We start from the raw sequence: 18,787 nt of genomic DNA, 5'->3' as shown, positions 1-18,787 counted from the left end.
TGCTCTTTTCCTGATGAGCCACCTGCTATGTTCAGCCTATCACCTCCTGCTATGTTCCAGAGTCAGCCTATCACCTCCTGCTATGTTCCAAAGTCAGGCCTATCACCTCCTGCTATGTTCCAGAGTCAGGCCTATCACCTCCTGCTATGTTCCAGAGTCAGGCCTATCACCTCCTGCTATGTTCTAGAGTCAGCCTATCACCTCCTGCTATGTTCTAGAGTCAGCCTATCACCTCCTGCTATGTGCAGGAAGGGAGGTTTGACCACAAAAAGGTCCAATATGTGGAGTCCCCCTCTCTAGGACTTACAACTTGCCTAGTATTCTGGCAGAAATGTTATATATGCAGAGTTGTCAGGAGATGTCACAGCTGATAGAACACCTCTGTGTGTCCCTTCATCCTACGAGGGGGTCACATTGATAGAACACCTCTGTGTCCCTCTTCATCCTACGAGGGGGGTCACATTGGTAGAACAGCTCTGTGTGTCCCTTCATCCTACGAGGGGGGTCACATTTGCATAACAGCTCTGTGTCCCCCTTTAACCTACGAGGGGGGGTCACATTGGTAGAACAGCTCTGTGTGTCCCTTCATCCTACGAGGGGGGGTCACCATTGGTAGAACAGCTCTATGTCCCCTTCATCCTACGAGGGGGGTCACCATTGGTAGAACAGCTCTATGTCCCCCTTCATCCTACGAGGGGGGTCACATTGGTAGAACAGCTCTATGTCCCCCTTCATCCTAAGAGGGGGTCACATTGGTAGAACACCTCTGTGTGTCCCTTCATTCTACAAGGGGGGTCACATTGGTAGAACAGCTCTGTGTGTCCCTTCATCCTATGAGGGGGGTCACATTGGAAGAACAGCTCTATGTCCCCCTTCATCCTACGAGGGGGGTCACATTGGTAGAACAGCTCTATGTCCCCCTTCATCCTACGAGGGGGGTCACATTGGTAGAACACCTCTGTGTCCCTTCATTCTACAAGGGGGGTCACATTGGTAGAACAGCTCTGTGTGTCCCTTCATCCTATGAGGGGGGTCACATTGGTAGAACAGCTCTATGTCCCCCTTCATCCTACGAGGGGGGTCACATTGGTAGAACACCTCTGTGTCCCTTCATTCTACAAGGGGGGTCACATTGGTAGAACAGCTCTGTCTGTCCCTTCATCCTAAGAGGGGGTCATATTGGTAGAACAGCTCTGTCTGTCCCTTCATCCTACGAGGGGGGTCACATTGGTAGAACAGCTCTGTCTGTCCCTTCATCCTATGAGGGGGGGGGGGTTACATTGGTAGACATGGTGCCCCCATTTTGACCAGGTCCAGTTAGAGTCAGGACTGCAGGGAGCTCTACTGCTACGCCACTGTCTTTAGCTTCTGCAATGTGATCAAAGATTTTTTTTTTCAGTCCAGCAATCACGGTCTTAATCTAACCAATGTGTTTTTTTATAATGAGGTTTTATGGATCAATTCATTCGCAATAAGGGAATATGAAGAGACTTGATTTGAACAAAGTAAAATTCCCTTTATATTTTAGAAAAGGGCATCTTGGGGTATAAATGGGGAAAATAGGTACGTGACATGGGAGAGGGGACATGCCAGAGTTGGAGGTTAGGCATAGAAGAAGGGGGTTCTGGGAAATATGTCAGCTGATGTGAGCCTGGGATTCAGGACAGAGTTTGTGACACATGCTGCATATGATTACCGCAGCCATTGCAATCGCTGCACCTATCACCCTGTCCATTACTTCGCCCAAAATGTTTTACTTGGTAATCCTCACCCGTGAAGAAAATCAAAGATTTTGTACCTTGACATTCTGCTGGGCGTTGTGCCTCTCCTCTCTAGTCTCTGGATCCCAGTCCTTGTCCTCCTCTGCCTCTTCTCCATCATTTTCGTCTTCAGCCTCTTGAGAGCACCTCATATATCCATGACCATGTCCAACCTCATTCTCTGGCAGTTCACATGAGGCCTGTCCCTGCAGTAAAGCCACCACAGCTTCTGTATTTGGCAGTTTTGTGATCCTCGATTGTTTCTTGTAGTGTGGCGTGTCTTTGCGGATCAAACGCTTCTTTCCCGGAGACCCCCTATCTTCGTCATAGTCATCCTCTTCGTCGTCACAATGAACCAGAGTCTCCTCTGCAAAGTGTACGGAGTGCTGCCAAAGAGAGAGCAAAATGGCTGAGCCGAAAAAATGGAATCTACAATAAATATGGTTACTACTGCTTAACCCCTCGCCTACCGGGCACTTCTACCCCCTTCCTGCCTACCGGGCACTTCTACCCCCTTCCTGCCTACAGGACACTTCTACCCCCTTCCTGCCTACCGGCCACTTCTACCCCCTTCCTGCCCACCGGGCACTTCTACCCCCTTCCTGCCCACCGGGCACTTCTACCCCCTTCCTGCCCACCGGGCACTTCTACCCCCTTCCTGCCCACCGGGCACTTCTACCCCCTTCCTGCCCACCGTGCACTTCTACCCCCTTCCTGCCTACCGGGCACTTCTACCCCCTTCCTGCCTACAGGGCACTTCTACCCCCTTCCTGCCCACCGGGCACTTCTACCCCCTTCCTGCCCACCGGGCACTTCTACCCCCTTCCTGCCCACCGGGCACTTCTACCCCCTTCCTGCCCACCGGGCACTTCTACCCCCTTCCTGCCCACCGGGCACTTCTACCCCCTTCCTGCCTACAGGGCACTTCTACCCCCTTCCTGCCTACAGGGCACTTCTACCCCCTTCCTGCCTACAGGGCACTTCTACCCCCTTCCTTCCCACCGGGCACTTCTACCCCCTTCCTGCCTACCGGGCACTTCTACCCCCTTCCTGCCTACAGGGCACTTCTACCCCCTTCCTGCCTACCGGGCACTTCTACCCCCTTCCTGCCCACAGGACACTTCTACCCCCTTCCTGCCCACCGGGCACTTCTACCCCTTTCCTGCCTACAGGGCACTTCTACCCCCTTCCTGCCTACAGGACACTTCTACCCCCTTCCTGCCCACCGGGCACTTCTACCCCCTTCCTGCCCACCGGGCACTTCTACCCCCTTCCTGCCCACCGGGCACTTCTACCCCCTTCCTGCCCACCGGGCACTTCTACCCCCTTCCTGCCTACAGGGCACTTCTACCCCCTTCCTGCCTACAGGGCACTTCTACCCCCTTCCTGCCTACAGGGCACTTCTACCCCCTTCCTGCCCACCGGGCACTTCTACCCCCTTCCTGCCCACCGGGCACTTCTACCCCCTTCCTGCCTACCGGGCACTTCTACCCCCTTCCTGCCCACAGGACACTTCTACCCCCTTCCTGCCCACAGGACACTTCTACCCCCTTCCTGCCCACAGGACACTTCTACCCCCTTCCTGCCCACAGGGCACTTCTACCCCCTTCCTGCCCACAGGACACTTCTACCCCCTTCCTGCCCACAGGACACTTCTACCCCCTTCCTGCCCACAGGACACTTCTACCCCCTTCCTGCCCACAGGACACTTCTACCCCCTTCCTGCCCACAGGACACTTCTACCCCCTTCCTGCCCACAGGACACTTCTACCCCCTTCCTGCCCACAGGACACTTCTACCCCCTTCCTGCCCACAGGACACTTCTACCCCCTTCCTGCCCACAGGACACTTCTACCCCCTTCCTGCCCACAGGACACTTCTACCCCCTTCCTGCCCACAGGACACTTCTACCCCCTTCCTGCCCACAGGACACTTCTACCCCCTTCCTGCCCACAGGACACTTCTACCCCATTCCTGCCCACAGGACACTTCTACCCCATTCCTGCCCACAGGACACTTCTACCCCATTCCTGCCCACAGGACACTTCTACCCCATTCCTGCCCACAGGACACTTCTACCCCCTTCCTGCCTACAGGGCACTTCTACCCCTTCCTGCCCACCGGGCACTTCTACCCCCTTCCTGCCTACAGGGCACTTCTACCCCCTTCCTGCCTACAGGGCACTTCTACCCCCTTCCTGCCTACAGGGCACTTCTACCCCCTTCCTGCCTACAGGGCACTTCTACCCCCTTCCTGCCTACAGGGCACTTCTACCCCCTTCCTGCCTACAGGGCACTTCTACCCCCTTCCTGCCTACAGGGCACTTCTACAACCTTCCTGCCTACAGGGCACTTCTACCCCCTTCCTGCCTACAGGGCACTTCTACCCCCTTCCTGTCTACAGGGCACTTCTACCCCCTTCCTGCCTACAGGGCACTTCTACCCCCTTCCTGCCTACAGGGCACTTCTACCCCCTTCCTGTCTACAGGGCACTTCTACCCCCTTCCTGCCCACCGGACGCTTCTACCCCCTTCCTGCCTACAGGGCACTTCTACCCCCTTCCTTCCCACCGGGCACTTCTACCCCCTTCCTGCCTACAGGGCACTTCTACCCCCTTCCTGCCTACAGGGCACTTCTTCCCCCTTCCTGCCCAGGCCGATTTCCAGCTTTCAGCGCTGTCACACTTTGAATGACAATTGTGCGGTCATGCAACACTGCACCCATATGACATTTTTATCATTTTTTGTGACAGATAGAGCTTTATTTTGGTGGTATTTACTCACCTCGGGTTTTTTTTATTTTTTCTTAACCACTTGAGCTCCTGAGGATTTACCCCCCTTAATGACCACGCCTCTTTTTGCTACTCGGCGCTGCACTAATTCAACTGATAATTGCGCGGTCATGCAATGCTGCACCCAAATGAAATTTACGTCCTTTTTTTCACACAAATAGAGCTTTCTTTCGGTGTAATTTGATCACCTGTGCGCTTTTTATTTTTCACGCTATAAACAAAAAAAAGGCCAAAAATTTGGAAGAAAAACAATATTTTTTATTTTCAGCTATAAAAAATATATAGTAAACTCAAAGTTGGTTATAAATTTAGGCCAAAATGTATTCTGCTACATGTTTTTGGTAAAAAAAATCCCAATAAGTGTATATTGATTGCTTTGTGTGAAGTTATAGCGTCTACAAACTATGGTATAGATACTGCAATTTACGCCATTTTTCTGCTATACAGCGCTGCGCTAGTTTAACGGACAATTGCGCAGTCATGCAATACGGTACATAAATTAAATTGACATCCTTTTTTTCCTCACAAATTGAGCTTTCTTTCGGTGGTATTTGATCGCCTGTGCGGTTTTTATTTTTTGCGCTATAAAAAAAAGGCTGACAATTTTGAGGGAAAAAAAAAAACTATATTTTGGACTTTCTGCTATAAAACGTCCAGTAAAAAAAAATGCAAAAATCAAATTTAGTCATAAATTTCTGCCAAAATGCATTCTGCGACATGTCTTTGCTAAAAAAAAACCCAATACGTGTAAATTAATTGGTTTACGTGAAAGTTATAGCGTTTACAAATGGCGGGAAAGATACTGGGATTTTTAGGGTTTTTTTTATACTAATAATGGCGGCGATCAGCGAATTATGGCGGCGATCAGGGACTTATGGCAGCGACCAGCGACTTATGATGGGACTGCGGCGGACATTTTGACATTGGGGGGTACTGTCGTGGGGTCACTGACATCCCCAAAAACACTAATACAGTGATCAGTGCAAAAAAAAAAAACTGACACTGTACTAATGGCAATGGGGAGGAAGGGGTTAACTTTATTTTGCAGGGAAGGGTTATAGGAGTGAGGGGGAGTGTTTTACTAGGGGGCGGGGGGTGTACTGGGCGGGACAAGGCTGATCGAGAAAGAGAAACTGTTCTTTCTCGATCAGCTCATCCTCAAGCTGACAGGGAAGTGACAGACAGCACAGCTACTGCAGCTGTGCTCTCTGTCACTGTTTGCTGCCGATCGCCGGGACATAGCCGCTAAGGAGCAGCTGTGACCCGGCGACTGACATCTGTGGCGGTGATCTGCGGGACAGATAGGGCGGCGGCGCGCGCCCCTATTTGTTTACAAAACACACGTTTGGTTTTGCCTGTGAGTGCCGCCCTGCCGCCGTATATGTACAGTGGCAGGGCGGCAAGTGGTTAAACAAACCAAAAACTTTTGAAAAAAAAAAAACGTTTTTTCTTAGTTTTTGGTATAAAATTTTGTAAATAAGTGATTTTCCTCCTTCACTGATGTATGCTAATGAGGCTGCAGTGATGAGCACTGATAGGCTGCACTGATGGACACTGATAGGTGGCACTGGTGGGCATTGACAGGCATCACTGATGGGCACTGAAAGGCAGCGCGGCAGCTTGAGAGGAGAGAAATGCAGATAACCGGCATTTCCCTGTTTACATGTGATCAGCTGTGATTGGACACAGCTGATCACATGACCGAGCAGAAATCTTTGACTGTTTCCGTGGATCGGTGATCCGCTGTGTCCGAGGTACACAGTGCACCGCCGATCGCCGTGCACTCCCGGAGCCACGCATGCACAGTGAGGATGGGAGGACGTCATATGACGTCCTCCCAGAATGAGAGAACCACCTTGCGTTCGTCATTGGACTATATGGCGGGCGGGAGGCGGTTAAAGCTCGGGGAAAAGCAAATATTGTCTAACTACAAGGTGGCTATTGAGAAGTATATGTATACAGAACTTTCCATGCTCAGAGCTCAGCTTTTAGGGCTCCATGTACAATGCAGCTGATAAACGGACGTTGAGGAGCTTTTCTGCGTTTTTTTCAGCAGCCCCTGAACTCTCCCTAATGTTTTCCTATGTGTCCGTGTACACATCGTCATTTACAGGCAGTTGAGTTTACAGTCGTTTTTTTTGTACGCACCAAACTAGATTTTACCAGCGTTTCAAACACCAAACGCTTGTAAACGCATTTAATCGGTCGATTTTCTAATCGTGTATTCCCACCTTTAGACACACACACACACACACACCTTTGTTTACACCTCTCTGCTTTAGCAAGGAAAAAAAAATAAAAAAATGATACAAGGGCGTGGATATACTAAGAGGCAAAAAGACTGTGCACTTTGCAAGTTCAGTTACACTCATTTTCCCTAGAGCTTTGTGAATGTGGCAAAGCACTTCCGCCTGGCAGTACTCGGGTCGCTGGTTCAAATCCCAACCACGGCACCTCCTGCCTGGAGTTTGCATGTTCTCCCTGTGCCTGCGTGGGTTTCCCCCAGGTACTCCGGTTTCCTCCCGCAAGCCAAAGGAAAGTTAATTGGCTCCTGTCTAAATTGTCCCTAGTATGTGTATATATGAATGTGAGTTAGGGACCTTAAGATTGGACGCCCCTTGAGGGTTAGGGACTGATGTGAATGTACAATATATATGTAAAGCGCGGCGTAAATTGACGGCGATATATAAGTACCTGAAATTAAAAAAAAATTTCCATCATCCAATCATGAGCAATCAAAAATGCTTAAAAAAGTTTTACCACATTTATTAAGCTCTGGGGATAACGAGTGCAAATGCCCTTGCAAAGCGCACAGTCTATAGTCAATTCACCCCCAATGTATTATTTAATGTGCCCTGTATATAATACAATGATGAATAATGTAAACTTTTTCTCCATTTAAGATTAGAAGACAACACAGGGACGGGCTGCACAAGGACTGATCACTGGGATAGCCAACCAGAGGCTATACCAGTGACCGTTCCTACGAGAGCCAGAACTCTCAGCGAGAGCTCGGTACCTGTGCTGGGCGCAACAGCACAGAATACGCCTTCTGGAGTGGCCCAGTCAGAGTCCTGACCTCAACCCGATTGAAATGCTGTGGCATGACCTTAAGAGAGCGATTCACACCAGACGTCCCAAGAATATTGCTACACTGAAACAGTTTTGTGAAGAGGAGTGGTCCAAAATGACTCCAGATCGTTGTGCAGGTCTGATCTGCAACTAGAGGAAACGTTTGGTTGAGGTTATTGCTGCCAAAGGAGGGTCAACCAGTTATTAAGTCCAAAGGTTCACATACTTTTTCCTCCCTGCACTGTGAATGTTTATAGGTTATGCGCAATTAAACCATGGCAACATCTAATGTTTGTGTAGTATTATGTTCAGCAGACTGTGTTCTTCTATTGTTGTGACTTAGATGACGTTCAGAGCACATTTTATGCCCAATTCATGCAAAACTCCACGTAATCCCAAGGGGTTCACATACTTTTTCTTGCAACTGTATTACAGGCCAATGCAAACATTTTAAACATAACATTTATTTTTACAACTGATATCTGCATTCTTTTACACATCTTAGGCAAAATGTTTTGTGGATAGGTCATGGACGTTTAGAACCTCTGTCAGGTTTTTATTGCTGTACATATCCCGAGATTCACTCCGTCTTGGTTAAAATTTTCACTTGGGCTGAAAAAAGTTTTCAAAATTTTAACCAGTCATCAAAATGTTAATAGATGGGAAACTCCTGTTCTGGTGACCATGGTCTGACCCCTGGTTCGGACCACATTTTGCACGGGCACGAGAGCCCATTCATTTGAATGAACTCCCGTGACACGCAGGGAAGAAGTCTTCTTCTTTGGAAAACGCAGCCGAGGATCCCAGTATGGTTGCGTTTTCCAGTGCAGGTGGCGTGCCGTTTCTCTTTGCGGGTGGTGCGGCTGCACGGATTTTCATGTGGATCCGCAGCGGCACCACCCGCACAGATGTGAACCTAGGGTAAGAGAGAATTTCTACTCACTTCCTGTTGTGTTTACAGAGCAGGAAGTGAAATGAAATCTCCCCAGTGGTAAACAGATGGAATAAAACACACATTACGAATGTCTTAATCACTCTCTTCCCTATTCAAATGTAAAAAATGTTTTGGTTTTAGATATACCTTAACACCTTTCCGCTGGGCCTATAGCAGATTGACGGCTGGGCGGGACACTCGTCCTTGTGACTGGGCGTCATATGACGTCCTGTCCAAACAGGCTGCGAAACGGCACGATCTGTCACCGGCTGTGTCCACGGGACACGGCCAATGACACATCACTACACCGGCCCGTTGCCAGTGTCGTGACGACTGTGACCAATCACAGCAGATCACATGTCATTGTATACAATGGATGGCTTCCTGCCATGCCATCCATTGTGTACAATTATGTTGTTATCTGTGACTGGTCAAGGCAGTCACATGATACAGACAAGGCTAATCACAGCCCATCTGTATCATGTGATCAGCTTTGCCCAATCACAGCTAATCACAACAAAAGACTGAACGAATCAGTTTCATTCAGTCACAATGATTGCAAATATCAATGAAATACATCGGGATTAGCAATCATCATGTGTTAAAAAAAACAATCCTGATCACTTGCCCAGAGTAGTTCAATGTTACTATAGTAACATCGTATTGCTTTGGTCACAGTGTGCTGAAAAATAAAAAAGTAAAAAAAATTTAATAAAAAATAAAAAAAATAGAAACATTTGAAAAAAAAATATATTATTTTCAACAAAGAAATGTAGCAGAATACATTTTGACCTAAATTTATGAAGAAATGTTTTTTATTTGCAAGATTTTATAACTGAAATGAAGAAAAGTGCGGTTTTTTTTTTTTTTTTCAAAAGTTTCAGGCGTTTTGTTTTATTTAGCAAAAAATAAAATTCTCAGTGGTGATTAAATAACACCAAAAGAAAGATCTATTTGTGTGGAAAAAATTCCAAAAATTTCATATGGGTGCAGTGTTGCATGACCGCGCAACTGTCAAAGTGCAACAGCACTGAAAGCTGAAAATTGGCCTGGGCAGGAAGGGGGTATAAGTGGCTAAACCTTCTCCAGACAGACAATTGAATAGCTTTTAATATATTGTATGTTTTTTTTCTTCTTAGTATAGAAATAAGTACTGTAAAGGGGAAAGAAGCTTTGAATGAAAGTTGCAGAGAGAACGATTATTGTACATTGCATGGGAAGTAAGGCCTCCGTAGTGCTTGTATGACGGGTGCCTCTACCTACCAGCGTTTGCTCCTTCCCCAATATCGTTGTACTCCAGCGAGGGGCACAGAAGTGACCTCCACTGCTACGTAAAGCGGAGCTCCACCCAAAAGAGGAAGTTCCGCTTTAAGCCTTTGTCCCCCGCTCCACATTAAGAATTGGCACCTTTGGGGAGCGGGTACCCGAATTTGACAGGTACCCGCTCCCACTTCCGCTGCGATCGCCTATGGCGACTGGAAGCGGAAGTTGTCCTCCCTCCCCGTAGTCTTCTGGGAAACGTGACAGGTCTAAGAAGACTACGGGGCCATTCAGAAAGCGCAGCGCTTCTCGCGCATGTGCAGTGGGCACTCGGCTGTGAAGCCGCAAGCTGTCACAGCCAGATGCCCACACTGAAGATGCCGGCACCGGGGAGAGAAGACGGCCGGTGAAACCAGCCGTGGTGAGGACACCACTGGACCGAGGGACAGATAAGTGGCTGGATTTTAAAAGTCAGCAGCTACAGTTTTCATAGCTGCTGACTTTTATTTATTTCTTTTTAAGGTGGAACTCCGTTTTAAGACACAAAAACGACTGGAGCTTCTGTTTATCACAAGTCAGCAGATACAAAAACTGTAGCTGCTGACTTTTAAGAAACACACACTCATCTTTCCCAGGATCCAGTGATGAGCCGTCCCTTCTCTCCTTGGCGTCGGCATCTCGACTGTGGGCTTGCAGCTTCTCAGCCGGGTACCCACTGTGCATGCGGACCTCTTGAATGGTCCGGCAGTCTTCTGGGACCTGTGAAGTGGCAAAGTGGGGGGAAGGAAGTGGGTACCTGTCAAAACTAGGTACCCGCTGTAACAAACTAGCTCATCAGAACTGGAAGCGGAGTTCTTCTTTTTCTTGTTCTTTTCTGTTATTTGAGGTATTCCTCGATCACTCCTCACATCCCCCCTTTCCAGTCCTGAGAGGCAAACGTTATCTCCTGACAGATGGTGTAGGTCAATCTGGGTAAGACATCCCTGGTGGTGCCAGTGGTCTGGGAAAGCGGTCACCTACGTCTGATAAGGCAGCATTTCTCAGAGGGCTGGGAAGCATTGACCCAAAACGGCGTAGGCCCACACATTATCAAACTGACCAGAGTAATTGCACATTCCTCAGGTCAACTGTATGTTTCATGTCATGGATTATGAAGCTGTAGTTAATTCAGAGTTTCCCACTGACCACTCCCAAAACGTGTAGTCAGAGCCCCCCCTTTTGAGAGGGACTTTTAAGAAGAGACGAGTTAGAGCTTGACACACACAGGGATCTCCCAGCAACATCGTAACAAAATGAGATCAAGAAATCACCCTGCTCTACAACTTGGATCTGCAAACCCAGGCATATGGGCAAGTAACTTAACCCTGTAATCTTCTTCCTAATTATCTCTTTGCTGTGTCTTTATATACTTATATATATATTTTTGTGACATCTCTTTGTAAATATTGTATCGCACCTGTTTGACCCTTTTAGTAATAAATCTTTCTTTCTGAAAGTGTTAAACTGTTTCTAAGCGCTTATTTGCAATTCACGAATCCCTGCCTTTGAAGAGACGCTACTGTTTGGTATATCTCTGTATAACAGGTCCACGGGCCGTGCTATATAGATCAATATTTCAATCATTATAGTGTATAATTGATAACAGGAGTTTCCCAGTCTCCGACAAAAGTGGTGGTGGCAGTAGAGGGTTAGTTGCGTAATTTAACCCGACCCAGTAACAAGCGCATTTAGGCTGCAGGCACCGATAGTAGTCCATTAGCTGGGCAATCGCTGTGCTGGGTGCATTTGAGTGTGGCCTTGTTACGCGCATCACACCGCGGTTTTAGATCGGCCGGTCCTTCAGTCACGAGTTTGGTGAGAAGGTCTGGGGTCTGACGCCGTGGGCGTGACGTATTACTGTTAGTCGCGGTCGTGCGATTGTCGCATGTTGGTGGCGGCGATCCTGGATCCGTGACACCTGCTACCTTCACCGCCCCTAAAAAAAAATGGCATGCCAAATGTGGCAGAGGAGGGGAGGAGTACTTAAACGGAACGTTCCCTTTTGTGTGGAGCTCTGCTTTAATAAAAACTAAGAATGTTTTGTTATAGAATCCAGCAAATATGATATGAGCATACAGTTGAAAATCTTGAGAAACTTTCTTACAGCTTATGACCTGAATCCATGTTCCCCTTTGGCAGGCAGTCATGTGACCAACATATCTCTGCCAAAAGGGGGAGCAGAACCAAGTGGTAGTCTGTGCTTGAATGACCGTCTTCTAAAACCCGATTGTACAGACTGTGTCTAAAGCAAATGCACGGTTCATGTACTTGTCTTGGGGCAGGGTTATTTTAGCACAATGCTTTCATAGCCCAGTAGGTTACCTCCAAGTACTCCACCTCCATGTCATCCCCTTGCTTCTCTTCCTCCTCTTCTGGCTCCTGCTCATCTACTTTCTCCTCCATCAGGTTCTGACGTTCGTCGTGGTATCCGGCAGACACAGTGCTGCCGCTACGCTGAGACTCACCACTCTGTGTAGAGCCACCACTGAGACGCTTCTCCTGAGGGGACAAATGACACAATAACCCCTTAGTGATGGAAGGCAAAACATTATTACAAACATGTTAACAAAAATGTTAATGCCTGAGCAAAATTTGCAACTTTCACATGTCTTCGTAAAACTGTACAGTTCATCGCAACTTTTTTTTTTGTATCCAGGTGGATTATACCACTTTTTTTTCTCCGGGACAAATTGGACTTTCTTTCGGTGGTAAATGGTAATGGATATCTCCCGATTTTCTTTTTATTATTAAAAGAAAGCTGGGCCAAAATAGTAAAAAAAAAAAATTATTAAATTGGACTTTCTTTCGGTGGTAAATGGTAATAGATATTGCACGATTTTCTTTTTATTATCAAAAGAAAATGGGCCCAAAATAGTAAAAAAATAAATAAAATAAATAATTAAATTAGACTTTCTTTCGGTGGTAAATGGTAATGGATATCTCCCGATTTTCTTTTTATCAAAAGAAAGCTGGGCCAAAATAGTAAAAAAAAAAAAAAAAATTATTAAATTGGACTTTCTTTCGGTGGTAAATGGTAATAGATATTGCACGATTTTCTTTTTATTATCAAAAGAAAATGGGCCCAAAATAGTGGAAAAAAAAATAAATTGGACTTTCTTTCGGTGGTAAATGGTAATGGATATCTTCTGATTTTCTTTTTATCAAAAGAAAACGGGCCCAAAATAGTAAAAAAATAAAATAAATAATTAAATTAGACTTTCTTTCGGTGGTAAATGGTAATGGATATTGCACGATTTTCTTTTTATTATCAAAAGAAAATGGGCCCAAAATAGTGGAAAAAAAAAAATAAATTGGACTTTCTTTCGGTGGTAAATGGTAATGGGTATCTCCTGATTTTCTTTTTATTATTAAAAGAAAACTGTCCCAAAATAGTAATAAAAAAAAAATTAAATAAAGTGGACTTTCTTTTGGTGGTAAAAGGTAATAGATATCTCCCGATTTTCTTTTTAGTATCAAAAGAAAACTGGCCCAAAATAGTAAAAAATAAATAAATATATATATATATATATATATATATATATTTTTTTTTTTATTTTTTTTTTTTAATGTAGCTGTCTTGCTACTACCAAAAAACAGCTAAAAATAAACTCTTCTGTTCCTGATGATCGCAGTGATACCACATATGTGTATATTAGTTCTTTGTACCCGTAGTACAATGGTGCACACCGGCACTGATACGGTTTAAAAAAAATGCTTTTTTTAAAAAAAAAAAAAAAAGTCTACCCAAAATATACCGAGCATGACCTTTGACTCCAATGCTAACCCTGGCATTGACCTAGATCAAACCTCAATCTAGCTTTTTTTTTTTTACACATTTTTTGTTTGTTTATAGCTTTCTCTCCTGCAAGAAAAGGTATCTTTCCCTTCATTCAGAAAAGGAAGTAATTACAGGGGTAGGTTCACAGTGACTGACCATTGTGATTAGAGGCCATCACAGCGATCAGGTGACTCGGAACCGGAAGTTCCAGGTCCCGATCATACGTACGAGATCTGGGGCTCCCGGTGAGAGCTGATCTCTGCGAGTGTGTGGATGGCTCACAGAACAAAGAGAGAAAAGCATACATGTGGCCCCATGGATAAAGTCCTACAGGTATATCATCAGGATATACAGGTATATCCTGATGAAGTCACGTGACCAAAGTGACGTAACGCATAGATACGCCAGTGGGAGGAGCTCTAGCGACTGACGACTTGACGTCATATCCGGCACGGGCGCCATCTTGGTGCTCCTTGTTCCTTGTATGCAGTACACCCTTTGAGTGGTGTGAAGGCCTGATTTTACTGAAGTAAATTGTGAGTAGGATTTTGGGTTTTTTTTAATGTTTTTTCCAATAAACGGTTTTACACTATATAAGCTTTTCTTGCCTTACTGGTGACCATTCTGGAGGGGCATACATCTATACCACCTACGATCCAGGATAGAGACAAGAAGGGGGTCCCACCATCATTCCTTGAAAGATCCATCCAGCTCCAGGAGAGAAACTTGCTATATACCAAGGCTCATTGGTCCTTAGGGGCCTGGGCAGGAAGGTGAGGGGGCACTGCACCTATTGAGGATTGGCACCTAGAGTTCACATCTGCATGTAATCCATAAATGCACATGGACACTATCCACTAAACTGCGTTGAAATCACTACAGTGCATGAGACCCCTATTTGAGTGTGTAATATTTATAGTCTGCACTCCCCATATATGTTTATGGTTATTTGGGCCATAATACGTATTAATAGATTGTGTTCCTATACCTCTGTTTATATTCATTGTTTGTAGCGCTGTTCTTATATAGATCTCTTGGTTACTACGGTTAGTGCTGTGGTTGTGGCACTTCTAGTGCTGGCTGCTTAGTGATATCAGCATTCCTAGTGGCGCAGGAGATATATTCCAATTATCTTAACATCCAGGACACATTGGGGGAGATCTACTAACACTGGCGCACACAGAATCTGATGCAGCTGTGCAAAGAAACCAATCAGCTTCCAGGTTTTGAGCAAGCTGAAGTTAGAAGCTGATTGGTTACTATGCACAGCTTCTCCAGATTATGTGTGTTCCAGTTTTAGAAATGTTGGACTTGATTAGGGGTGAGCTAGCATAACCCTGTGCAATTTTAATGTAAGACGAAGCTTTCAGAAGAAATCTAAGGGGGTCTCTGATGGTGGAACAACACTGGAAAAGCAGCCATCTTGGGGTACCCGGCTACAAAGCTATGAGGTTACTTATCCTCCGTTTCATTTGATGCTTCGCTGGCTGTCAGAGACAAGCAACTAAAGGTTTGTTTGATAAAAATCTCCTACTTTTATTCCTTACACATGAGAAGCTTCTCAGAAGGTTTGAATATATTATTATTATACAGGATTTATATATTATTATTATTATTCAGGATTTATATATTATTATTATACAGGATTTATATATTATTATTATTATACAGGATTTATATATTATTATTATTATACAGGATTTATATATTATTATTATTATTATTCAGGATTTATATATTATTATTATTATTATTCAGGATTTATATATTATTATTATTATTATACAGGACTTATATATTATTATTCAGGATTTATATATTATTATTATTATTATTATACAGGACATATATTATTATTCAGGATTTATATATTATTATTATTATACAGGACTTATATATTATTATTCAGGATTTATATATTATTATTATTATACAGGACTTATATATTATTATACAGGATTTATATACAATATTATTATACAGGATTTATATATTATTATTATACAGGATTTATGGCGCCAACAGTTTGCTCAGCGCTTTACAATATAACGGGAGACAATACAGCAACAATACAGTTCAATACAAGAGGGATAGGAGGGCCCTGATCCTGGGAGCTTACAATCTAGGAGATATATACTATTTGGTGCAAATCTGCCGAACAGACAAATGTTCCTGCAGTTACCTCATCACTCGGGGATGCTGTATCTGGCTTGGTGGAGAACTGCTCGTGCCTGCGTTCCTCGATCCCCTTCTTCATCACCTTTAGTTCACTGGGGTGAGGTGTGGCCCTTCTCTGCAGACCCTGAAAAATGCCATCACAAGATCAATGCTGTGAACAGCCAATCGCCAGCATTTACAATAATGCAGGAAAAAAAAAAATGCAGATACCAAATTTCAATTTTTTCAGATACAGATGTATAAAGTGTCAGCTTGTGCATTAATGGAGATGTGCACTTTAAAACAAGTTGCACTTTTTATTTTTGGACCCTTCCCCTGACCTAACATAACCCTCTCTTACCCTTAGATTCATACTTACCTCGCTCCAGCAGCCACTGTTCTGCTGTTTATTTACATCTAGGTACTTAAGTCCTCTCTGTCCTAGCCAAGAGTTATAGTCCTATAGACTTTTAGAAAACTGTATCTAACCGTCCCTGGCTTTGGGGCACAGTCCTATAGCAGACTATGTGGAACGAATATGGAGATTTGGTCAGAAGAGAAAACACTTGCAGCGCTGGATGTAAAAAAACAGCAGAGCCTCTGCTGCTGGATTGAGGCAGGTTTACATCAGAGAAGGAGGAAGGTTGTGTTGGGGAAAGAGGCAAAAAGGAGGAGTATACGTTGCGTACTGTTTCCACACACATTATATATATATATATATATATATATATATAGACACAGTGGGGCAAAAAAGTATTTAGTCCCCACCAATGGTACAAGTTCTCCCACTTACAAAGATGAGAGAGGCCTGTAATTGGCATCATAGGGAGACCTCAACTATGAGAGACAAAATGAGAAAACAAATCCAGACAATCACATTGGCTGATCTGGAAAGAATTTATTTGCAAATTATGGTGGAAAATAAGTATTTGGTGAATATGAAAAGTTCATCCCAATACTTTGTTATATATCCTTTGTTGGCAATGACAGAGGTCAGACGTTTCCTGGAAGTCTTCACAAGGTTGGCACACACTGTTGCTGGTATGTTGGCCCATCCTCCATGCAGATCTCCTCTAGAGCAGTGATGTTTTGGGGCTGTCGCTGGGCAACACGGACTTTCAACTCCCTCCAAAGGTTTTCTATGGGGTTGAGATCTGGAGACTGGCTAGGCCACTCCAGGACCTTGAAATGCTTCTTACGAAGCCACTCCTTCATTGCCCGGGCGGTATGTTTGGGATCATTGTCATGTTGGAAGACCCAGCCACGTTTCATCTTCAATGCCCTTGCTGATGGAAGGAGGTTTGCACTCAAAATCTCACGATACATGGCCCCATTCATTCTGTCCTGTACATGGATCAGTCGTCCTGGTCCCTTTGCGGAGAAACAGCCCCAAAGCATGATGTTGCCACCCCCATGCTTCACAGTAGGTATGGTGTTCTTTGGATGCAACTCAGCATTCTCTCTCCTCCAAACACGAGGAGTTGTGTTTCTACCAAACAGTTCTATTTTGGTTTCATCTGACCATATGACATTCTCCCAATCCTCTTCTGGATCATCCAAATGCTCTCTAGCAAACTTCAGACGGGCCCCGGACATGTACTGGCTTAAGCAGGGGGACACGTCTGGCACTGCAGGGTCTGAGTCCCTGGCGGCGTAGTGTGTTACTGATGGTAGCCTTTGTTACGTTGGTCCCAGCTCTCTGCAGGTCATTCACTAGGTCCCCCCGTGTGGTCCTGGGATTTTTGCTCACCGTTCTTGTGATCATTTTGACCCCACGGGGTGAGATCTTGCGTGGAGCCCCAGATCGAGGGAGATTATCAGTGGTCTTGTATGTCTTCCATTTTGTAATTATTGCTCCCACAGCTGATTTGTTCACACCAATCTGCTTGCCTATTGCAGATTCAGTCTTCCCAGCCTGGTACAGGTCTACAATTTTGTTTCTGGTGTCCTTCGACAGCTCTTTGGTCTTCACCATAGTGGAGTTTGGAGTGTGACTGTTTGAGGTTGTGGACAGGTGTCTTTCATACTGATAAGTTCAAACAGGTGCCATTGATACAGGTAATGAGTGCAGGACAGAGGAGCCTCTTAAAGAAGAAGGTACAGGTCTGTGAGAGACAGAAATCTTGCTTGTTTGTAGGTCACCAAATACTTATTTTCCACCATAATTTGCAAATAAATTCTTTCCAGATCAGCCAATGTGATTGTCTGGATTTGTTTCCTCATTTTGTCTCTCATAGTTGAGGTCTCCCTATGATGCCAATTACAGGCCTCTCTCATCTTTGTAAGTGGGAGAACTTGCACAATTGGTGGGGACTAAATACTTTTTTGCCCCACTGTGTGTGTATATATATATATATATATATATACACACACACATATACACACACATACAATATACACACACATACATATACACACACGCAGATAAATGTGCACGCATACATATATGCGAGCGCACACACACTCAATTGCCAAAAGTATTGGGACACCCCATTGGAGATTCAGGTGTTCCAATCCCCTCCATGGACACAGGTGTATACAATCCAGCCCCTAGGCATGCAGACGGCTTCTACAAACATTGGTGAAAGAATGGGTCGCCCTCAGGAGCTCAGTGACTCCAAGCGTGGTCCCGTGATAGGTGGCCACCTGTGCAATAAGTCCATCCGTGACATTTCCTGGCTACTAAATATTCCACGCTCAACTGTTAGTGGGATTATAACAAAGTGGAAGCAACTGGGAACAACAGCAACTCAGCCACCAAGTGGTAGGCCACGTCACATGACAGAGCGGGGTCAGCGCATGCTGAAGCGCACAGTGCGCAAAAGTTGCCAATTGTCTGCAGAGTCAATAGCTAAAGACCCCCAAACTTGGTGTGGCCTTCAGATGAGCACAACAACAGTGCATAGAGAGCTTCATGGAATGGGTTTCCATGGCCGAGCAGCTGCATCCAAGCCTTCCATCACCAAGTGCAATGCAAAGCATCGGATGCCGTGGTGT

General features: G+C 45.2%; 1 protein-coding gene across 1 annotated transcript in view; it reads right to left on the bottom strand.

The window, feature by feature from the left end:
• Positions 1–18,787, bottom strand: part of LOC149432274 (protein scribble homolog) — a gene marked incomplete at its 5' end in the record, with an annotated part of 151,174 nt that overhangs the window by 107,921 nt on the left and 24,466 nt on the right. Inside the window, 3 exons of the mRNA XM_089665299.1 lie at positions 1,799–2,146; positions 12,178–12,354; positions 15,816–15,935. Coding sequence (XP_089521425.1) covers positions 1,799–2,146; positions 12,178–12,354; positions 15,816–15,935 — 645 coding nt within the window. The remainder of the gene's footprint in view (positions 1–1,798; positions 2,147–12,177; positions 12,355–15,815; positions 15,936–18,787) is intronic.

The sequence above is a fragment of the Staurois parvus genome, unplaced genomic scaffold (assembly GCF_062004578.1).
Source record: "Staurois parvus isolate SC_StPar_1 unplaced genomic scaffold, SC_StPar_1.0 ptg002175l, whole genome shotgun sequence".
Lineage (NCBI taxonomy): Eukaryota > Metazoa > Chordata > Amphibia > Anura > Ranidae > Staurois > Staurois parvus.
This window is presented reverse-complemented; position numbering and strand designations above follow the sequence as displayed.